The 22,700-nt window shown below is 44.0% G+C and overlaps 1 protein-coding gene across 7 annotated transcripts in view; it reads left to right on the top strand.

Annotated features, from left to right (window-relative positions):
* The window catches only part of FGGY (FGGY carbohydrate kinase domain containing), a 422,532-nt gene that overhangs the window by 242,222 nt on the left and 157,610 nt on the right, over positions 1–22,700 (top strand). For all 7 annotated transcript variants that reach the window (XM_082834792.1, XM_082834791.1, XM_082834790.1 and 4 more), the window contains one exon: positions 6,431–6,534. In XM_082834792.1, coding sequence (XP_082690918.1) covers positions 6,431–6,534 — 104 coding nt within the window. The remainder of the gene's footprint in view (positions 1–6,430; positions 6,535–22,700) is intronic.

The following is a 22,700-nucleotide window of genomic DNA, read 5'->3' as shown; positions in this document are numbered from 1 at the left end:
AAGAATTTAATGCAACAATATTTGTAAAGTGTGAGGCACAAAGCAATCTTTCAATAATCAGAAGGACCATAGGACCTTTACTCTTTACCAGTGATTTTGACAGTTCTAAACAAGGTGTGTTGTGAGATTCCAGTAAAAGTTTTACCGTCACCTATGAGTTGTCCCTCAAAACTCTTCAGTATATTTCACTGTTAGGCATATGTAAGACATGGAGTATTTGCCCATGATTAAATCTCCTACCTTATCTAGAAAATGTCTTGTGTTTTACTAGTACATGCCTTGTGCCACACACATTCATTCCTTTGTTAAACAACAGCAACAAGAATTGGTGAGTCTGCCCTGGCCTCCGTCGGCTCACAGTATGGTAGAAGGAGACAGCTGTGCAAACAATTATGTTACAGATACAATGATAGAATCTGTACCGTGTCAGAGGGTGGGGCATAAGGAAAGAGGCTTGGCCAGTTCTCTCTGGCTGGGGTGCCCAGGGGGATGGGGAAAGACACGGTCAGGAAAGGCTTCTGATGAAAGAGTTGGGTCTTCACCATGGAGTCCGTGTTCCCCAGGGAGATTGTTTGGGGATGGAGTGTACTGTGGAAAGAACATTCTAAGAGGAAGGAAGAACATGAGGAAATGTTCAGTGGCCTGGCCAAGCAAGGCCCATTCAGGAATAAGTAGGAAGTCTCTACACTCATGCCAAGCACTGCTATAGGTCCCGGATTTCATAGTCCCATTTACTGAGTACTGGTAGGTCCCACATACATCTCACTTAATCCCTACAGCAATTTTGTAAAGTAAGTGTTGTTATCCAGAATCTTCAGATATGGAAGTTGAGGTTCTAGAGATCAAGGCATTTGCCCAAGAACATGTCAGTGAGATTCAAGCCTAAGTCCGAAGACAGTAATAGCAACAGTAATAAAAACAGCAAGGATTCCTGTAGTGCTAGGCACAGTCTAACCAGTACTGTCCTATACAGCACCCACTAGCCACATGTGGCTACTGAAATTAATTAAAGTGGAAAATTCAGTTCCTCAGTTGCACTAGCCACATTTCAAGGGCTCAGTTGCCACCTGTGTCTGGTGACTGCTCTATTGGAACATGCAGATAGAGAACATTTCCATCATCTCAGAATGTTCTCTGGACAGCGTTGGTCTAAGCACTTTACATATGTTAACACATTTAATCCTTATAACAGTCCTATGAGGAGGATACTGTTATTCAAATTGTACAGATGTGAAAACTGAGGCATGAAGGAGATAAACTTAACCAAGGGCCCATGATGAATGAGTCCAGGTTTTTAAGCACAGCAGTTTACTGCCAAACCCATATATTATTTTCTATATAAAATGAACGAATATTAGTCAAAAGAATAAACTCAGTATCTTCTTGTGTAGAGACGGGTGTTTGGTCCTCTTCAGGGAAAATGCCTTTGATGTGACTCTTACCATTCCGGGAGCTTACAGTTATTGCAGCAGGCTTGGTATACGTGAGGCTTTGCATACATGAGGCTCCAGAGAGCCTTCTCCCCAGGGACCCTATAAACCTCTAGGCCGGCTTAGTCAAACAACTCATTTGATGCAATTTATCAGTCAGTTCATTCCTCCAAATGGTCGATTCAAGAGTCTTAGGTAATGTTCGAAATCCTTCGTGTCCTTTCTTCCTTCAGAGAGGGTATCTGGGGTTGTTATTTTAAGAGCACCTTTTTCAAGATACCAATGCATCCAAAGCATACCTTTTTTGTTTTTCAAACATAGGGAAAAAAACCTCAGACTAGGAGACTAAAAATCCTAGTTTGAGCCCTGCTTCTGCCTCCAAGTAGCTAAATAAACTTGAGTAAGTTACTTTACCTCTCTGAAATTCAGTTTCTTCAACTGTGATCTCAAAATAAAATAACACATATTATAGGATTTTTTAAAAGCTACATGAAGGGTACAGTGTTTAAGGATGCTTTGCAAGCTATAAAGTACTTTTTATAGCTGTAAAGTATGAGATAATTATAGCACAAATGCTAGAGCTTGGGATGTTTTTCTTCTATATAACCTTTTAAAGTTTTCAAAGCAATTGTGGCTTGATAAATTACAGGATAACCCACTCTTAATCATAACATTTGCAAAATCTCTTTCTTCTTTGACATAAATAGATATTCAATAAATGTTTGGATGGAAGGATGGATGGTTGGTAGATGGGGCAGAGGGAGGGAGACAGCACATAAAGGAAAAGAAGTTTTAATTTTTTCTTTTTTTCCTTTTTAATTTTGTGCCTTTAAAACATATTCCTTGATATGAACTGTGTTCTTGTTTATGTGGAAGGGGAGGAGTCATTAAATAAAAGGCCCTGAATTGATTCATTGACTCAGTATGCTTGTTTTTCTGCTATTTGTTTTTCATTCAACAAAAAATTTACTAAGCAACTACCGTTAGCTGGTCATTGTGCAAGTTTCAGGGAAAACCCAGTTGAACATCTCACAATTTTATTTTTATTTTTTTGGTGCCTATTTCTTCAGCTGCTAATTTTGCCCTTTAAACTTTCTGAGGAATGCTGAATTCACTGACACATGAACAGTCATGTGAAGGGCCCCAGCAGTGCTGAGGGCTGTGCTTATCAAAACCCCGTCTTAGGAATTGTTTCCTGATGTACACGTGAGGCCCACGATCCCTCTATGGATTGTGAAATGTGTTTATGCAGAAAGGAGAAAGCTCCTCCTCCCCTTTGTTGCTTTCCCTACTTTGGAACCTCTTTTCCCCGGCTCGGCTCCTCCGCACTCTTAAGTGGCCAAAGGAAAAATGAGATATGTCAGGGCTGGGATTCATGTGGTCTCACAGAGGCATCAGCCCTGCACCACTCTTGGATCAGATCAGTTAGGCAGAGTGTAGAGAACCTCTCTGGAGGGGAAATTGGGCAAGACCTGCCTCTCACCAGTGCTGTACCAGCCTGGCCTGAGGTTTTCTAAGTCTCCTCAGGACTTGAGAATAGAGGATCTTGGGAGGGATTTTTTTTTTCCTGCCCTCCTGTTTCCAGGCAAGGAGACAGTGGACTTGGTATTTTAAAAGAATCACTGTGTATATTATGTACTGAAAATGGCTGGAAAAGAACCTCAATTTGTGATCCATTCTCTCCTCGTGGATGTGAGGGAGCAGTTTAGACTTTCAGGTGGTTTGTGGCAGAATCAGGGTTCAAACCCTGATCTTCAAACTCTAAACCCATGGCTCTTGCTAAATGTTCCCCGGTGAACTGACACTTCCAAATATATTTCCTTTGTATAAGACAAGTGTCACTTCATAAAGTGAGGGATTCTAGAAAGAACATGGGTTTTAGGGTCAGACAGAACAAGGTCAAGGGGCCATATCCTGGCACTGGTCTTACATCTCTGTGACCTTGGGCAAGTTACTTTGTTTCTTCTGTGTATGTCGAAGGGAAGAAAATATATTTTGTAGATGTTGCAAAGATTAAATGAGACAATATTTAAAGATTTTAATGCAGTATCCAGCCTATGCTAGCTATCTAACATGTTTTCTAAAAATGTGGGAAGAATACAACTGTCTCTTGAGAAAGAGTTCAGATGATATTGGTAATATCGATGGCGATAGTGATGGTGGTCGTAGTGACATAGCAACCATTAATTAATCATTTAATTTTAAACATTCCCTCTGTATCAGAGCTCCCATGTGATATTGTTATCTTCTTCATTTTATATCAGGTCTTTCTGTCTTCAAATTCCATTCTTTTTTCATTGTAACACACTTGTTCCCAGATTTTAAGGCTAGTAATATCAACAATGAATCCGCTAACCAGAGAAGAAACAAAGAAATATTTCCCACAAATTTCTTTTTTCCCATGTTTAACCCCCTTTCAGGATTGAAGTACCCTGTGAAATAAACTTTGTCCATGCTTTACATACGTGGGACCAATAAAGGCAGTCACCGTCAGGGATTCCTTGAACTTACATATAACACCGTGGACCCGCAATGGCCAACCCCTTTTCTGTCAAGGATCTTGGGATCCATATATTTAAGGCCACAATATTTTGAGATATGCAGATGAGTAAACATTGTCCACCTGGTTATTGGGTTTTTATCTTAGAGAAAAACCTGAGACCCAGCAGTTCGGAATCAGACTATGTGGATGTGATTCCCAGCCCTACTTCTGGTGAGCTGTGTGACCTTGGTTCAGTTACTTCTCATTTCTAAGCTTCAGTTTCCTCCTCTGTAAAATGAGGATAATAATAACACCAATCACGTTCAGTGGTTGTAAGAATTAAATGAGACAGATGCAGAGAGAGAGCATGCAAATAGAGCTCAATTAAAATTATCTCATATCTAGGGTTTCTTCCTGTTCGAAAGCCTTTGTGCCCTGGGTGGGGAAATTCATCACCCAGGACTTCCCAGAAAAATGTAGAGCACTCTAAGTACATAGAAAAGAGGGAATTTAATACACAAAAATGGTGACCCAGTTACGAAGGAGCCGTGAAGGGCTATATTCCCTGTGAAGCAAGCCAGGGGTCAGCAGAATGGAAGCTGTTGCCACCCCTAGCTGGAGGAACATAGGAGGAGGTTGTGTGACCAGAGACGAGGGGCGGTGAACACAGGCCAAGTGGGAGCATTGGTGGCCCTGTCAACAGAGCTGAAATCATGGAGGAGACGCAGCCACCTGACACGGGGGAAGCAGGGGAGATGCACTCTGGCTCTCCAGTGCCTTCAGCCCTCAGACCTCCTGGCAGGGCTGACCTGGTGTCTGGGAACCATGGGCTGCAGGGGCAGCCCCACGATGCCGAGCAGAGCAGGGGACTTGGTGAAAACTTCAGGTTGCTTCCATGTCTTGGCTCTTGTAAGTAGTGCTACAATGAACATTGGGGTCCATGTATCCTTTCAGATTATGGTTTTCTCCGGGTATATGCCCAGGAGTGGGATTGCTGGGTCATATGGTAGTTCTGTGTTTAGTTTTCTAAAGAGTCTCCATGCTGTTCTCCATAGTGGTTGTAGGCCCTGCAGTTTTTCTTGTCCCATCCTGATCCCTGCATTGAAATGCTCCATCTAGGCTTCTCCCTCCCTCCCACAGGACCGTGAGCATCCCAAGGAAAAGGGACTGTCGTCTTACCCTCACAGCCTCAAGCGCTGGTACTTTCACTTTCTACTCTATGCTGGCCACTGTGGTCGGTGCTGGGGGACTAAGCACGTGGGCGAGACAGTGCCAGCTTCCTGCAGCTTTTATGATCAAAGGAGAGGCAGACGGGCTGTGGTAATTCTGTAAGTTACCAGTGTCTTGTATGCTAGCGAAGCCCAAGGGGGACTGGGAGCTGCATCTTTCCCGGAGGAACAGGGAAGCCTTCCAAGGAAGTAACATTTGAGTTACGAAGGAATTGGAGTTCACCTGGCAAAGAGGTTGGGGAATGGCATTTCAGGCAGAGGGCAGAGCGAATGCAAAGGTCTGGAGGTGGGAAGGAGCACTGAGGATTGGAGATGGAGAGCGGGGAGGCACAGCCCGAAGCCCATGGAGCCGGAGGGAGCTGTTCTCTCCCGCGTCCGGCCTCTGTGCTCTGCCCTGATGCTTCCCACCTCCTACCTGTGTCCTAGCTGGGAATGTTTGCGTGTTTTCAGCTCCTACATCACACCCAGTATATCGTTTTATGTGTACAAAGTGCTCGTTGGATATTTGAATAAGTGACAGACGACTCAAGGCTCTAAATGGTCTCTCTAACTCTCCCCTCGCATTTATAACTTCACTCGCCCAGCAAATATCAAGGAACACAATCTGTGTGGAGAAGCAGCCTGAGCTTATACCATTTATGGGAAACTCTCTGCCACCTGGCATTCTTTCAACAGAAACTCACTGTCAGTCACTCTATCCTTTATGCCGAGAGTTCTGGGATGAGTAGCACTAAGAATGGTGAGCCAGAGATGCCGAGAAGATCCAGTCATCAAACGATTCTTTTGCCTTCGTTGAGACTGAAATGTGATGTGTTAAACCAGATTCCCTTCAGCCCTGCTGCTTACTAGCAGTGTGACCTTGCACGGGTCACTCCATCCATAGGTGGGCCTTCCTTCCTCCACTGATGCATGGGGTTAATGATATCAACTTGACAGGCTCAATATAAAATGAGACTATATATATAAATATTCAGCATGGTGCCTGGTAGTTCGAGAGCAAAAATCACTGATGGCTGTTGCTTTTATTATTCGAATTGCAGTTACTATTATTCTTCCGGTGTTCGAGGCTGTACGCTGTGGAGGGGAAAGCAAAAGCAGAACGTATTTCCCTGCTCCCCTGGCAGAGGCCCGTTACGCTCTTTTGGTTTCTGTTTGAGACTGGCCTGCACGTGGAATGCTTTCTCAATGTTGTTTGGTATTAAAAAAAAGAGTATTTTATGTTTGTTTTAGTTTTCTTTCCTTCTTTTTTTTTTTTTAAGAGGATTTTGTTTTGTTTTGGTTTCTCACAGGAGTGATTGGAGCAGATGTGAGGGGGCATGGCCTCGCCTGTGAGGGACAGCCGGTGACGTCGCGGCTGGCTATCATCTGTGGAACATCTTCTTGTCACATGGGGGTGAGTCTGCCCAGCAAGCGAGCGAGGGCGGGGCTGCCACACTCCAGAGAGGACGGCCTGGCCAGGGAGGAGATCTGAGCTGTTCGCCCCTCCCCACCTCAGTTCCTTCCCTTCCTGCCCCCCACCCCCACCCCTGTGCTGTGTCTAGCTGAAAGCTCAGCCCTCCTTCCAACAGCCTTGCTTAGATTTGCCAGATCTTTTTCCAGGGGCCAAATTCTTAAAAAGTGTGAAAAGGCTTGAGTCTGCCTTTGACATCACCCTGGCCAGAGAGCCGAGGTGGAAGGGGTGAAATCAGATCCAGAGATGGCCAAGCCTCGCTCCCAGACGATCTGTCCCTAATGGGTAGCTGAGTCTTCTCTGCACAGGGGTGTCTATTTTCCTTGGCCGCTGAGCTCTCTCTCAATCAATATAAATCCATCTCCCTGGGAGCAGTCTGATGATGTATAGAATTAGGCTGCATATCATGACTTCAAAAGAACACTGATAAGCAGTTTTCACTTTGTTAATTTTTCTTCATGAATTAGTGGAAAGGCTTTCTCCAAGATTGCAGTTAAAATTTAGTGCCTGCCCTAAAATTTATATCTTCTTTAAATGCATGAGTCTGAAAGCATTCCATTTCGATAAGTACCCATTTCTACCATATTTTTATTTAAGAGTTGTTACTCTGTTAAACTAAGATGGACGATGGACGACTCCTTGGATTTTTCCCAGATGAGTAAAATAGAGGGGAGGGTGGGGGAGGAGGAGGAAGGCAAATGGGAGAGTAGCGGGGACATGCGTAAGGATTAGAGTGGGATCTGGGATACAGTCCAGGGCAGAATCTCTACGACGATGCAGGGACTTATGTGCCATAAGAAACTGTGTTTAGTTACCGTGGGGACCAGTGAGCCTTTTGTACCATGAAATATTTTGGTTGAGTAAATATTGATACCTTTACTTATCCAGTGATCCTCTGCTCTTGTGTCCAGGGCTGTGCTAAATCCTGGGGATGTAGGGATGACATAGCGCCTCCCATTGGTGAGATAGATGACGACAGGTATTACGGTACAAGGCCTCACAGTATAGATTCAGACTGAACTCGAGATACTGAGCATCTAGTATGTGCTAGGCATGGTGGCAGGGGTTCTCACACGTTTCATAAAGATGATGGGACCGCCCGACTGGTTTCCAGTCCCAGTTCCTCCACTTCCTAAGGATGGGCCCTCAGGCAAGGCACTTAACCCCTCTGGGCCCCAGATTCCTCATCTGTGAGATGTGGAGAGCTGTAGTACATGTCTCATAGTATTGTGAGGATGGATCGAGGTGACACTGCCCGGGTTAGCTCTCCATCACTTGCACTGGTGTTGCTGGGCAGAAAGGACACAGTGGCTGCCTGGGGAGGGTCCAAGATTAGGGACAACGTCCTAAAGGGACAGTAGTGCTGGACTTCTTGCACCCCCTCCAAAAAAAGTTTCCTTCTGTTTGTTTCCGTGGACGAACTCTTAGGTGGAACTTCTTAAAGTTTAAAAGCCCTGGCCTCTTTCTTCCCCTCAGCAGCCCTATTGTAAGGCTTGGCTGTCACTGAAGGGAGAGATCAATGGAGGCCTAAGGCCGCCTTGAGCCGGAGGTGCCCACCAGGGCAGTCAGCCCTTATCTCCCCCGACATGAGTCTACACTTGCTAGCTTGTCTTCACTGAACACTGTTTTCAACCTTTTTAAATCACCTCCCATTTTCACAGGGACACATCTGATCTGGTTTCTCCTGTAAAGCCTACATTTCAGGCATTTTTACCCCACTCAGTTCGGATTTATGAGCAAAAGCAAATCCATATGAATGTGAGTCTGTGACATCCCCATGTCTCAGTTTCCTGGTCTCTTAATGAAAATGATGCTGGCTTGTTGTACAGCATCCATTTTAGAAATTAAGCAACTAAGGCCTAGAAAAGGCCAATAATTTTCCCAAGGTCACCAAGCTATTCAGCTGGAGCTGAAGACTCAGGTCCAGCTCTGTCTGCATCCCAAGTGCATCCCCCTCAGTGCCTTACTGTGTTGTGCATGATTACGATGTGTCCGTACAGGAATGGAGAGAGCGCGGGCTTCAGAGTCAGACGGGTGTAGGTTTGGACATCTGCTTATGTACTCTTTGGGCCTGTGGCCTAAGGTGAGCTACTTAAGTTCTCTGAGCCTCGGATTCTTCATCCGTCACACTGAGGGTGAGGATGCCAGTCTCACAGGGTTTCTGGGTAACATGAGTTATGTACCTACATCTGTAGTACATAGTAGACACTCAGAAATTGTGGGGATTCTTATTACACTTTCCTAGTGATATAAAAGGCTCACATGAAGCAACTGTTGGGCTTTAATGAGTTTGATGGGCAGCTGCAGTTGGTTGCAATGAATGAAGGCCATAAAATGCCAGTTTATTATGGTTGTGTTGTGCTGGAAATAAAGTCCCCAGTCCCACCCCGCTTTGTACTTGGGAGTGGGAGGGGACCTTCTGGGCCAAGGGGATTAATCATCAGCTTTAATGTTACGTGGTGAGGGCGAGACTGTGGTCACGCTGGCGTCGGAAAATGCCTTTGATCTGGCTCAGGTGCTGGACACCCAGCAAGCCAACAACAGGAACACCTCTGTGAGATCTAGGAGAGGTGCAGGTCTGAGGAAACACTCCCAGGGAAACTTAAGGACCCGCTTTGTTGTGGTTCTGGCAAATAAAACCACCAACTGTCAGGAAAAATTCACCGAACAGAGCACAGGGACCAGAGGGGTCTGTGGGCTTTTCAAAAAAGTGACTTCCAGCTTGGTCTGAAGGATCCTCTTTCTTCCTGTCTGCTCACTGCTGATGTTCCTAATTCTGTAGGTTGATTGGGTCAAAATTCCCAGGAATATTTTGTGTTTGATCCTGGTTGCTTCTTTCTAGCTCACCCAGAATGACTGAAGGAAGGAATGTAACAAGTATTGGTACTTAGGAGTTGCCTTCCTTCACATCCCTGTTACTTCCAGGAATCAGGAGAAAAAGCCTGAGGTTGAACATAAGCTTTACTAATCAGGCCTTTGATATTTTACAAGATACAAGTGTGGGCTGCACATTTATCTTCCTCGTAGATGATTTAATTAACAAGGAAAAAAAAATACTGTTCTTTTTTTAACTGCATGAAAGCAGAGCTGCTTGTTCAGAGTTAATTACTACCAACTCACCAAAACCCAAGATCATACACAGCAGGGGTGAGCCAGAGGTTGAAAAGTCACAGGGTCAGATGGAGCTGATCCCTGCCATCGCTCCAGCACCCCTTTTCTCAAGCTGTCAAGTCAGGTGGTAACTTGGCAACTTGTCTTTAGTCAGCATGACAGATGGAGAGGGGACCGTGGGGAGGGGGTGGGGAAGACTGAAGAGGTAAGGTTTGAGCAGCACGATAGTTGGTAAGAGCTGGGAATTACATCTGCATCTTAAATCACTCAGAACTGAAGTTTTCTCAAAGTTTTAGATGAATGTAGGCATGGTGGTTCTCTATCACGCAGTAGGTGTGGAATTTCTAAAATAGGCTTTTACAGAAAAGCTGGCTTCACCACTTACTGTGTGAGTTTAGGTAAGATACTTGGTCTTTCAGTACCTCAGTGTCTTCATCTATTATATGTGGGCAGTAGTGTTTACCCAGAATGTTGTTTTGAGGATCAAGTGAGGTAATCTTTGTAAGCAGCTTGGCACTGTACCTAGCACCATATACCAGACATGGTATTATTGTTAGAAATGATTCATTAAAGCTAGAATGATCCATGTGACAATGGATTTGAATTAAAGACATCAGGATGAACTCAGGTTGAGCTTAATGTAGATTACAGATGGATACATACAGAAATATTTACAGACGTGCAGGTATACAGGTTAGTAAACATACATGTATTTCCTAGCTGTGACAGTGGAGGGGGCCTAGAAACAAAGACACCCTAGCAAATAGTTGCTACAAGCACTCCTGGTGCCCAGATCTTGGTTTCTAATACCATTCTCCAATAAAAGGGTCAGGGCTTCTGGGAGAAATGGTTGATCCTAGGACCAGGGCTGGAAATAGACAAGATGAGCCTAGGGTATCTTGTAGCACCAGAAAGTAAGATAGCGCTCAAAACAAAACAAAGTAAAAACAAACCCTGCCTCCCCCCAACCCCACAAACTGAAGGAATTATCAGGAGCCAACCAAGGGGGCTTCCAGTGGCCAAAACTGTAACAATTTGAGCAGAATAATAAAGTGTATTGGAGTATAACCCAAAGTATAACATAACTATTATGAGTCCCTGCTGATACCAATAAATGAACAGAAGAGACAAATCTATCATGCAGGAGAATTGATATAGATATTCCCCCCTTAAGGAAGTGGAGCATACCTTCCTATTCCTGCACGGCAAAGGAAACCATAAACAAAATGGAAAGACAGCCCACAGAATGGGAGAAAATACTTGCAAATGACGTGATCGACAAGGGATTAGTCTCCGAAACTTACAAACAGCTCCTGCAGCTTAATATCATCAAAACAGACCAATCAAAAAATGGGCAGAAGACCTAAGTAGACATTTCTCCAAAGAAGACATACAGATGGCCAAGAGGCACATGAAAAGATGCTCGACATCGCTGATTATTAGAGAAATGCAAATCAAAACTACAATGAGGTATCACGTCACACCAGTGAAAATGGCCATCATCAAAGAAATCCACAAACAATAACTTCCTATTACTTAAGCATGAGCTGCACATGGTGACTTCCTTTCAAAGAGGAGAGTACCAAAAGGGAGAAAAAGCATAACTTTATAGTGGGGAAATCTGACACACTAACTTCAGCCAGGTTATCAAGGTCAACACCAACAGTGATAAGTCATGTTGATAGTATGTACTGCTGACATGGTGTGCAGAGAATGGCGCTTTGTCTCTGTTACCTTCCTCCCGAAAACCCATAACCACAGTCTAATTAATCATAAGAAAAGCATCAGACAAATTCCATTTGAGGGACATTCTACGAAATACCTAACTGGCACTCTTTGAAACTGTCAAGGTCATCAAAAAACAAGGAGAGCCTGAGAAATTATTACAGCCAAGAGGCGCCTAAAGAGATATGTAATGTAGCATCCTGGATGGGATCCTGGAACAGAAGAAAGCTGTTAGGTGAAAACTAAGGAAATCTGAATCAAGTAAGGTCTTTAGTTAATGATATCAATATCTTTTTTAATTGTGACATCTGAACTTAATGTAAGATATTAACGATAGACAAAACTAGGTGTAGGGTCTGTGGAACTCTGTACTACCTTCCCAAGTCTTCTGTAATCTAAAACGGTTGTAAAATTAAAAGTTCGTTTAAAAAAAATTATTCGTTAAAGCATTCACTCATTACCAAAACATTTTCTTGTATTTGCACGGCCAAATACTCAGGGTATTAAGATAAATAAGATAGCATGTCATGCCTGCCTTCACTGAGAAAGAGAGACAAGAAGGAGATGACTACAGTTCAGAGTGGTAACTCCGATGGTAAGTTTAGGACTGAATATGGAGAAGGGGATGACTCAAGCTTCCAGTAGACAGGGAATCTTTCCTGTAGGATGTGCTATTTGTAGGACTGTAGTTCCCGCCCCCCACACTGGGATGCTATTCCTGCCCAGTTTCAGGCACTAGACCCTGGCCTCACCCTTCTCTTCTTTCTCTTCTGTGTCCACATCACCCACAGCAATACCAGTTTGCTGCTGGGTGGGATGTGGGTATTGCAGGCCCATTGGGAGAGCACCACAGGAAGGGAGAATGTCACAGCTAAGAAGAGTGTGGGCAGGTTTCTCTGTCTTGGACTCTTTAGCAAGTGGCATTGGCAGAGGTCACTGAGAGAGGTGGAGAGGGAAGGGAGTCCATAAGGCACAGATAGGACCACTGTTACACCTCCCAGTGAAAGAGCTGAGCTACTGTGCCTGATTCGCCAGGACTCGCTGTTGTCAGCCTCTGGGATCAGTGTCTCAGGAGTCAGTCTCTCCATGCTGAGGCTCGCCCTGGGCCCTGCAACTACGTGGATGGAAAACAGACTGTATGCTAGGCATCGATTGGCAAGGAGAGGTTTGATGTGGTTCCATGAGCAGTAAGACAGCTTGTGCATTCAGGAAGCTCAGCGTAGCGCTTCTCCTGGCATTTGAGGCAGGACAGTTCTACACTGCGCTGGACAGAGGATGTTCAGCATCCCTGGTCCAGCCTCAGTCATTATAAGGAGACATTAGCTGCTACCATCTATTGAGCTCCTACAGTGTACCAGGCACTGTGCTAAATCCTTTATGTCATGTCATCAGTTCAACAATCCTGTGAACTGGGCACCATTACTCTCCCCATTTCACAAGTGAGGAAACAGAGGCAAAGAGCAGTTAAGTGGGTCACACAGTGTGACACACAAGAAGCGGGGACGCTCATCTGAGCCCCCTAGGGGACTGACCCTAGAGTCCTTGCTCTTCCCTTTCAGGTACACAGCTTCTCCCAAATGCCTAGAGGAGAGGGACAGCAGACTCAACTGGAATATGGGTAGATGTTGGTGCATACATCTCACCAAAGAAAAGGTTTGAATGACAAACACCTGAGAAGATACTCAACATCATTAGTCACTAGAGAAATGCCAATTCAAACCACAGTGAGATCCACTACATGCTTGTTAGAATGGCTGACACTGTGGTGAAGATGTGGGAAAGTGGAACTTATGTGCTGCTGGTGGGAATGTGAAATGGTACAACCACTGTGGAAAATAGTTGATCAGTTTCTTACAAAGTCAATGTACACCCACCGTGTGATCCAGCTGTTCCACTCGTAAAAGCATATGTCTGTACAGAAACTCATAGCAGTTTTATTTGTCATAGCCCCAAACTGGAAACAGCCCAAATGTCTATCAACAGTGAATAGTAAAGTGTTGGTCCATCGTTAGAATGGAATACTACTAAGCAGTAAAAGGGAATGAGCTATTAATATAAGGTACAACATGGATTAACCTCAAAATAATTATGCTGAGTGGGAGAAGCCAAACAGAAAGAGTACAGACTATGTAATTCCATTTATTAAAAATTCTAGGAAATGCAAACTAATATATAGTGACAGAAAGCAGAATGAGTGGTGGCCTGCAGTGGGGCAGTGGGCAGGGTAGGATTACAAATGGACACAAGGAAACTTTTGGGGGTAATGGATATACTTACCTTGATTGTAGTAATGTCTTCACTGGTGGGTGTCTGCTGTGTCAAAACTTGTCAAAGCAAATGTTTTAAAAATGCGCAGCTTATTGAATGCTAATTAGAGCTCAGTAAAGCTTTTTTACTATTAATTAATCAATTTATTTATTTGGTCGCACCAGGTCTTAGCTGCAGCACATGGGCTCCTTAGCTGGGGCTCGCATGCGAACTCTGAGTTGCGGCACGCATATGGGATCTAGTTCCCTGACCAGGGGTCAAACCCAGGCCCTCTGCATTGGGAGCACTGAGTCTTAACCACTGCGCCACCAGGGAAGTCCTAATAAAGCTTTAAAAAGAAAAAAAGAATACCAGAAAAAATAACAATAATAATAGTGTCTGCAATCACTTATATAGTGCTTACTGTATTCCAGGCACTGATTTAAATCTATCTCTAAAAATTGTTTGGTCCTCATTTAAAAAATAGTACATAGTAGGTGCTCAATAAAAATACTGGTTGTCACTTCTTTCCTTCTGACCCAAGTTAATTCTCTAGCTACTCTGACTTTTTTTTTTTTTTTTTTTTTTTTTTGCGGTATGTGGGCCTCTCACTGTTGTGGCCTCTCCCGTTGCAGAGCACAGGCTCCAGACGCGCAGGCTCAGCAGCCATGGCTCACGGGCCCAGCCGCTCCGCGGCATGTGGGATCTTCCCGGACTGGGGCACGAACCCGTGTCCCCTGCTTCGGCAGGCGGACTGTCAACCACTGCGCCACCAGGGAAGCCCTTCTGACATATTTTACTGTTCTGCTCTTTTGATCCCTAGCACGGACCAATAGGTATGATTATTTGTGTTTTAATGGTAGCAGTTTGTACCTCAGATGAAGCTGCCTTGCCTAGTGGGTCCACATTAGTGGGTCCATGTCTCCATTTCCCCCCTTGACCCATGCTGTCCAGTTGAGAGCTGGGGCATAATAGATGCTTAGCAACCGTATGTCTGGATTGCTTCCCACCCACACCCTTTGCTGACAAGTGTGCAAGCGCTTGGATTTTCCTAAGTCTCCTTTCACTCCTTCCCAGTCCACTGGGGCTGTCTTTCAGCATCTGTCTCTGCTGAGTGGGGAGCAACTAACTGGGAGAAGCCCCCCGTGTCTGAGGTGCTGTCAGTCTTGTTTCCCACCCCACCTTACCGGGGACACCTGCGAGTTCACTCGGCCTCTCTGGGAAGTGAGAGTTTCACTGAACAGCTTTACCTCAGTGGGGCCTGGGAGATACAAACCAGCCACACCTGCCCTCTCTTCTTTCCTCCACCACGCAGTCCTCCGGAACTCTCCATTCCCATCCATCACCCCTGTGCCCTTGGGGGGAGAACAGGATCCATTCCCAGCAGCTCTTCAGGATGCACTTTGGCTCGGAGCGGATCTGCAGCCTGATCTCTGTTCTGTTGGGAAAAGAGGGTTCAGGCGCCCTAGCGTCTTGGGCTCTAACCAGAGAAAAGCCACCCTCAGACCATGCCATGTCGTTGGAGCTGCATTCTTTGGGTGATGACTGTAGCAGCTCTGTGTTTCACCCAGGCCCGAGCTAGAGCAACAAAGGATGCTGTGCATCGTTCCTCACAAGGGAAATGCAAAGGCAAATGCAAACCCCAGTGAGACCCACTACACGCTTGTCAGAGTGGCTGAAGTCCAGCAAGGATGGGGAACTGGAATCTCACACGCTCCTGCTGGGAACGTGAAATGGCACAGCCCCTTTGGAAAATAGTTGAGCAGTTTCTTACAAAGAAACTCTCATACCTACTGTGTGATCCAGCCGTTCCACTCCCATAAAAGCTGGGCAGGGCTGTCTGGTCCCATGTTTCTGGAAGCCCACCAGGAACGCAGCAAAGCCAGGTGTAACACAAGGCCTTTCATAAGGTCAGAAACAAAAGCCTCTGATGAGAGTCTGTCAACTGGCCTGAGCTCAGCTTTCCACAAAAGACGGCAGCTTGCCTGGAAGAATGGTAGAAGCAGAGGGAAAAAACAAGGTTAGCAGCAGTAACAATAGCAGCTAATATTTACTTCATGATTATCATGGGCTAAGAAATGTGCATCTATTATTGCATCTAACCCTCATAATAACCTTATGCAGTTATCAGCATTATCCTCCCATTTTACAGGGACTGAAACTGGGTCTCAGAGAGGCAAAGTACTTACCCAAGTCATATAGCTCGTAAGTCCTAGAGATAGTTTCTAACTCAGGCTGTTTGATTCCAGAGCTCACATTCTCAATTCTTTGCAGAACGATGAGACTGGGGCCATAGCATGGGTTAGTCATGCACACGGGTGTTTTGCAGAAATGGGGTGAAGTGATTACAAGGCAGATCTTTTCCAAAGGCTGGTGAGAACTGCAAAGTGAGGGCTGGATGCAGCTTGACCACAGCGTTCTCATTTTCCCTCCTTCCCAGTCTTTCAAATCTCTGCCTTTCAAGGGGCCCCCAGTCTAACGATAACAATAAAAATAAATAGCATCACTTGTCACCATCATCCCCTGGGCGGAGAGTATTTATGAGACTTTTTATTTGTCATCTTCCCTGTTTCTGTGCTGCTTTGTGGTCAAGTACTGAATTAGGCAATTTGAAGACATGTGGCTAACTTCCCAAATCACAGAGATGTTTTGTATTCGTTTGGAAGAGCATGAAATGAAAACCACATTGATTTTTTTTTCCCCTTTTTCTATTTACCACTCATCTGCTGTATGGGTGACTGTGACACTGTGGCTGCTGAGGACGACCTAGCAGTGATGGAAGTGTTTGTGCTCTTCCAGCGAATGAGTGAGGATGAAAAGGAGGCTGAGACAGCCAGGGCAGAACCCTCGCTAAGTGTCAGCTACTATGCCACGGGCCTCAACACACATCAGCTCATCTAGTTTATTAAACTACGTAGTCACGAACCGAACGAACTTTTTGGCCAACCCAATGCATACGTTTAGTTCAGGGGTTTCAGGATTTTCGCCTTGTTGCTTCCCCCTTATTTTTTCATCCCCATCTCCCACTCTCCTTGTGCGCTCCACCAAGGGCCTCTTTTTTCACCTTAATTAAATGTTCATATTTTTTTGTCCCCCAGAGCTATCAGAAGTTTGGTGTAATATTCTGTTCTTCTACTTAACCAGTGTTAGAACACCAGGAGAAATAACATCTAAGAGACCAAAGATCCCAGAAGAACCCATGAGAAATTTTTTGAGCAATCAATGCTGAAGGATTGAGGTTGAAAGTCTCCTTCTAATGAACAGTCAGTGGCTCCCTATTGCTGATAGAAATAAAAAGGTTCAGTGTGAAAACTGAGTAGACATTTTGGCCATGTTATAGATTTGAGATATATTCAGTTGAAAAAGAATGGAAGTCTTAAATCCCAAGGAGGTGAAAGTTACTGCAGTGCTGTGATGCATTTTTTTTTAACTTTTTTTACTGAAAGATAATTCACATACCATAAACTTCACCCCTGCCATGTGTTTTTCAAACCTCTAGAGAACTGAGTATAGTGATGTTTGAGAAAGAGAAATTCTCAGTGCCCAGATTTTAGGTTACACTGTGGAATGATACCAGCACGGGATCTTTATTACTTACAGAGGTAACAGAAAGATACCACAAAGCAGTAAATTTCCACTTGCTTGCACTTAGGGTAGCACCTGACACATGGTATGGGTCTAGTAAATATTGGATTGATAGATGGGCAGAAGGACAGACAGAAATATACTGGGAAACCATCAAGGTTTGTTGAAGAATAAATCGTGCCATAACAGTTTGGTGTCCTTTTTTTTAAATTTTTTTCTTTTTTCTTTTTTTTTGATGGGTTGACAGGCTGTGTGGTGAATGAAGGGACATCCAGCATGTCAGCTCTCTGGTCTTCAGGAAGGCTTCAGGTTCCTTCTTGATGAACTGACCCTTCCCACTTGACACAGCAGCGTTGGTCCATTCAGTCACAAAATTCCATCCACCTGAGAATTGATTTTTTTCATTGAATTATACCTTGAAGCAGGCCATAAGCAAAATCATAAGACTGATTGAAAAGTATTTGTATCATCCAATTGCCAAATTTGTGTTTGGGCCTCCAGCCATTGGTTTTAGCCTTGTGTGGAGCCAGGCAGAGACTGAGCCTTGATTCTGTTGGTTGGGGGGGATGTTTAACTGGAGAGTGCTTTTGAATGATCGATCAGCCGCCCAGGAGCTTCTTGACATAGACAAGTCAGGGGCCACCCTGACTTACGTACCTGCCATCCACCTTCATGTTAAACTCCACTGCAAGTTCCTCAGGTTTCTATGTAACTCTCAGCTGAGAGATTAGCTATGATCTTCAAAGGCAGGGCTAGGGTTCTCTGGAATTAGGGAGATGGCCCACGAAAAAAAAAGAGGGAGCCCACAGAGAAGATGGCCAGTTATATTAACATAGGTACTCATTCTTCTGTGATATGCAGGACCCTAATTTGCATGGACCTACTTTGACAGACTCATAGTGAAGATGGTCCTGAATACTAAGTCTGATGGCTTCACTCTCCCGATTAAAATCTCCCAGTCATTCTCCTGAATTGTAGCTCCACGTAGGAGATCTCGCGTGATCTGAGCCCTGCCCACCCCTGGCCTCATCCCCTGCTATCCCTCACTTTTCATCCTGTATTCTAGCAGGTACATCTCATATCCTTCTATGAATTCCATGGGGCCAAAGTTTGAGAATAGAGACTATCCAGATTTTAGAAAGTTAATACTGTGCGTCTACAGTATATTACATAACTATGCCAGTGAGATCTGGGGTAGCACCCATAATCGATCACATTTGTACTTCTGTAGTAAAACTTGCAAATATTCAGACCAAGTAGGTTAAATAGGTTCTGAAGAGCAAGATATTTATTCATTTTGCCATCCAATGAATCATGAAAAAACTTGGGTATTCGGAGTGCTTTGAATTGAAGTAAACCCTTCTTGAAAAGAGCCTGTGCTTTCTCACTTGGCCTTAAGGCATATTTTTCTCTCTGCCTGGAGTGGCCACATCTCCCTTCTACCTGGTGAGTATCATTACCACCAGAATCATCATCATTATTATAATTCACATTTATTGAGCACTTACCATGTTATTTGATACTCCCAGTAAACTCTGGGATGGCCCTCATTGTATTATGATCCCAAACGTTCAGATGAGGAAACTGAGGCTTGGGGAGGTCACAAGGCAAGGAGGAGGTAGAACTGAGGTTGAACCAAAGCCCAGGGACCCTAGAATCTGTGTTCTTAGTCACTACAGTATCCTCAGTACGTGTCTTCCCCAAAGGTCAGGTGGTACTTCCATGCAACCCTTGTTCCTTTCTCCAGCTTGTCTGGTGAGTTGTACCTCCTCAGAGGCCCTCAGAGTTCTTTAAGCCCAGCTCCTGGGCAGCACTTACCACTCCCTGTCTTCCCCACAAGGCTGAGCTTAGTGAGCAGTCAGGGAAAAGCCTGCTTCATGCTCTTTGACCGTGGCACATAGTAGGCACTCAACACATCGTATGTTCTCAAGTTCACCCAAAGAGGTGTGCTAACAGATAGCAAATAATTTGTATCCCCTGTGAGGTTAGATGGTAAACACCATCACAATTTCAAGGATAAAAAATTTGGATCTAAAAAAGGAAAAGAAATATTCACCAACAAAAAGGCTACTCAAGTTTATGTGTGGTATATGTAAAGAAGAGGAATTTGCTGGGGACAGTATTTTAGGGATGAACAAGGAACATGTTTATACTTAGGAAACAATAGCTAGGATTTATTAAATAATTACCATGTGCTGGTTTCTCTGCTAGGCAGTCCGTATATAGAATATCTAATCCTCACAATAAATATGTGAGATTAATTTATGAAAGAGAAAGATGTAGTAGCCATGTTTTGGGTCAGAATAAAGAGTAATACAAATATATTCAGATATAACAAAAGTCAAATGTCATTTGAGGGCGGTAGCCTAAAATGACCCAATAGGGTATATTTCTCCATCTAAGAGATGATAGAATTGAGGTCAGAAAGATTACAGAGCTAGGACACGGCAGGGGAAGCCAGGTCTGGCTGGTCTCCTGTCTTTTGTATTCACTCCTTGAAAACGTTAACACAGTACCGAAGTATATCCCACCATCCTACCCAAAATTGGGTCCGGTTTCGAGCTCTGCTTCTGGAAAAAGCTGCTGGAACTTGGAAGGAAGCACATAATACACAGCTACAATGTGTAAGGGAAAGTGAGCCCCACGAGCGAAGTTTGGGATGGTTAAGATATGGGCTAGTTCTGACTGCTTAAGAGAAACCTTATGGGTTGGCTTAATTCTCTTGTTTATTAAAGTTTTTGTGATCATAAAATGACTAACTCTTTCTTGGTGCTTTAGAGTTTGTAAAATCCTTTTGGAATGTAATGCTCGGAATTACTAAGTGAGGCAGACAGAGCAGGTGTTTTCTTTTTTTAAGTGAGGCTCAAAGAAACTAAGTGATTTGTCCAAAGTCCCACAGCTAGTGAGGGTTAGGGCCAAGACTCAGATGCATATGTGAGCAAACCCCAAGCCTCTTCTGCCACGTGCTTAGTTGGTTCATCTTTGTTTACTCAAATTGAAGGATCCTGCAGTTGGGGAAAGCCTGGTTCCTCACAGGAAGGGCTCTCGATTCTGCATCGCTAGTCCCCATTTGGGACTGTAAATTCTCCATTGACCTGCCAGCCAGTGGTTCTCGATTACTACACATAAAATGTCCCTGGAAACTCCTTACAAATGCAATTCTTCAGGTGCCACTCCCACAGGGGGTGATTTATTGAGTCTTGCTGGGAAGGAGTATTTATGAATCTGTCATTTTAACAAGCGCCCCAGTGATTCTAATCAGGAACTTTCAGAAAAATGGCTTTAAGCTCCTTCCGAGTACCAGTGATATCTTTCCGTCACTGTTTCCTCAGTGCCTAACAGAGCGCCTTGTACATAGAAGGTACTCTAAATTTACTTCAGTGACTTATGAAGTAAATGAATGTAAAAGTAGTATAAAATGTAGTAAATTAAGTTGGATGGTCAGTCAGTCCCTGCTGGTTTGGGTCACTCTTGGAGGTTCCTTGAGTCTCCATCCTTTCAAAGAAAGTCTCTCTTGGTAGGCTTAGGTCTAGACAGATTTAGAAGTCAGGACTTGGACAGAGTACCTCGTAGAATCTGCCAAAAATTAGAGATTGTAGAATTCTTATTTTCTTATGAAAAGCAGGATGAAGTGAAACCATGGGGGACCCCATTTGCAGCTCTGTGCAGACAGACTCAGAAACCAAAGCATAGACACACCAGGATGCAACAGGAAACCACAGAGGTCTAAGATCTTTCAGTGTAAATAGGAAGTCAGAGTTTACTTTTGAACACGCAAGTGCCAAGTTGAAGTGCAGTGTGTAATCCACCTCTCTGCCCAGCCCTTCCTTGAGCCCGAGCACAGATGAAAAATGATTCCATCTGGGTAAAAGCCTTTTCAAATGTTTGTTCTGATCAGGGCTTGGAGCAAGCTTCTTTTGTTTGTGCTGGTGAATAATTTGGGACACAGGTGCAGTCTGGACTTGAAAGCATGAATTGCTCTCCCTGGTTTTCCCTGTAGTGATATCTGAAACTCCCGTCTTCCTCTACAAAGTCATCTTAGTTCACATACGTTCATAAAGTATTTGCCATTGACAGTTGCCTTTCATATACCCCATCTGCAGACCTTTGTGTCCAGGTGCATAGCAGTGGAACGTTGGTGGACACTTAATAGGTACTCCGTGCCAATCGGGTTGACATCTGTAATCACATTTGATTGCTACCATTGCACTGGAAACTGATAAGTAGGATACAAATGATCATCACTGTTTTGAGATAAGGAAAATGTGAGAGTGATAGAAAAGACATGGGTTTTGAAGTCAGTCATGAATATACTTAAATGAATAGTTATTCATTTAAGTATATTCACATCCAACATACTTAAACTTTCTTACCCAGGGTGCCTTCTTTTATTCAGCCAGTTGTTCTTGAGCTTCTACTGTGTGCCAGGCCCTGCAGTGAAAATGGTGAGCAAAAGTAGACACAGACCTTACAGTCTAGTGGGGAAGGAGGGTTCTAAGCAAACAATCACAAATATAGGTAATTACAGACCTTGATAGGTGCTTTACATTCATACCCTGCTGCTGGGAGTACAAAATTGGTGTACTCACTTTGGAAAACAGTGAAGCGTTGTTTGAACATGCACATACCCTGCACTCTACCAATTCCATTCCTAAGTAAAAACCTGGAGAAACTATTGTACCCTTGTACCAGTGTGTACCCAGAGACAAGTACAAGAGTATTCATAGCATTTTTCATAATAACTCCAAATTTGAATCAACCCAAATTTCTACCAATAATAGAATGAATATACTTAATTGTCTTATATTCTTACAGCGGTACACATACTTAAATTGAAGGAACTACAGCTACATAAAACAATGTAGATGAGTCAAACAATTTTAAGTGAAAGAAACAGGACATGAAAGAAAATACAGAATTATTTTATTCATATAAAATTCAAAGAGAAAAGAGAGTCAATACATTTTAGGAATGTATGTATAGGTGCTGAACCTAGAAAGACAAACAAGGAAATAATTTTTTTGCCATGAATATCAGGACACTGGTTACTTACATGGCGGTGGGTGGGGTGCTGGTTGTTGAGGTTAAAAAAAAAACAGGTGCCTTCCCAGAGGGGCTTTGGAGAAGTGGCATTTACTGGTGAAGGATGGATGAGTCTTTATTATCAGTCTTTGAATTGTGCACATCTGTTTTATACACTCTTCTGTATGTATGATATGTAAGTGCTGTGAAGCAGAGGAACAGCCGTGGGAACGTAAAGCCAAGTGACCGATAAAGTTTGGGTGGTCGGCTTCTGTAAGGCAGGGATGTTTGAGCTGAGATACTTTGATTAGGTAACTAAGCAGAGTCTAGTAGGGAGCAAGGAGGGTTATATGTGGCGGTGGATAAGAGGAAAGTGGTCCAGGAAGAGTACAGCAGGATAATGGGAGGGAAATTGCCAG

This window comes from Leucopleurus acutus (genome assembly GCF_964270905.1).
Source record: "Leucopleurus acutus genome assembly, chromosome: 2".
Lineage (NCBI taxonomy): Eukaryota > Metazoa > Chordata > Mammalia > Artiodactyla > Delphinidae > Leucopleurus > Leucopleurus acutus.
The sequence above is the reverse complement of the archived record's forward strand: the minus strand, read 5'-3'. Positions and strand labels throughout refer to the sequence as shown.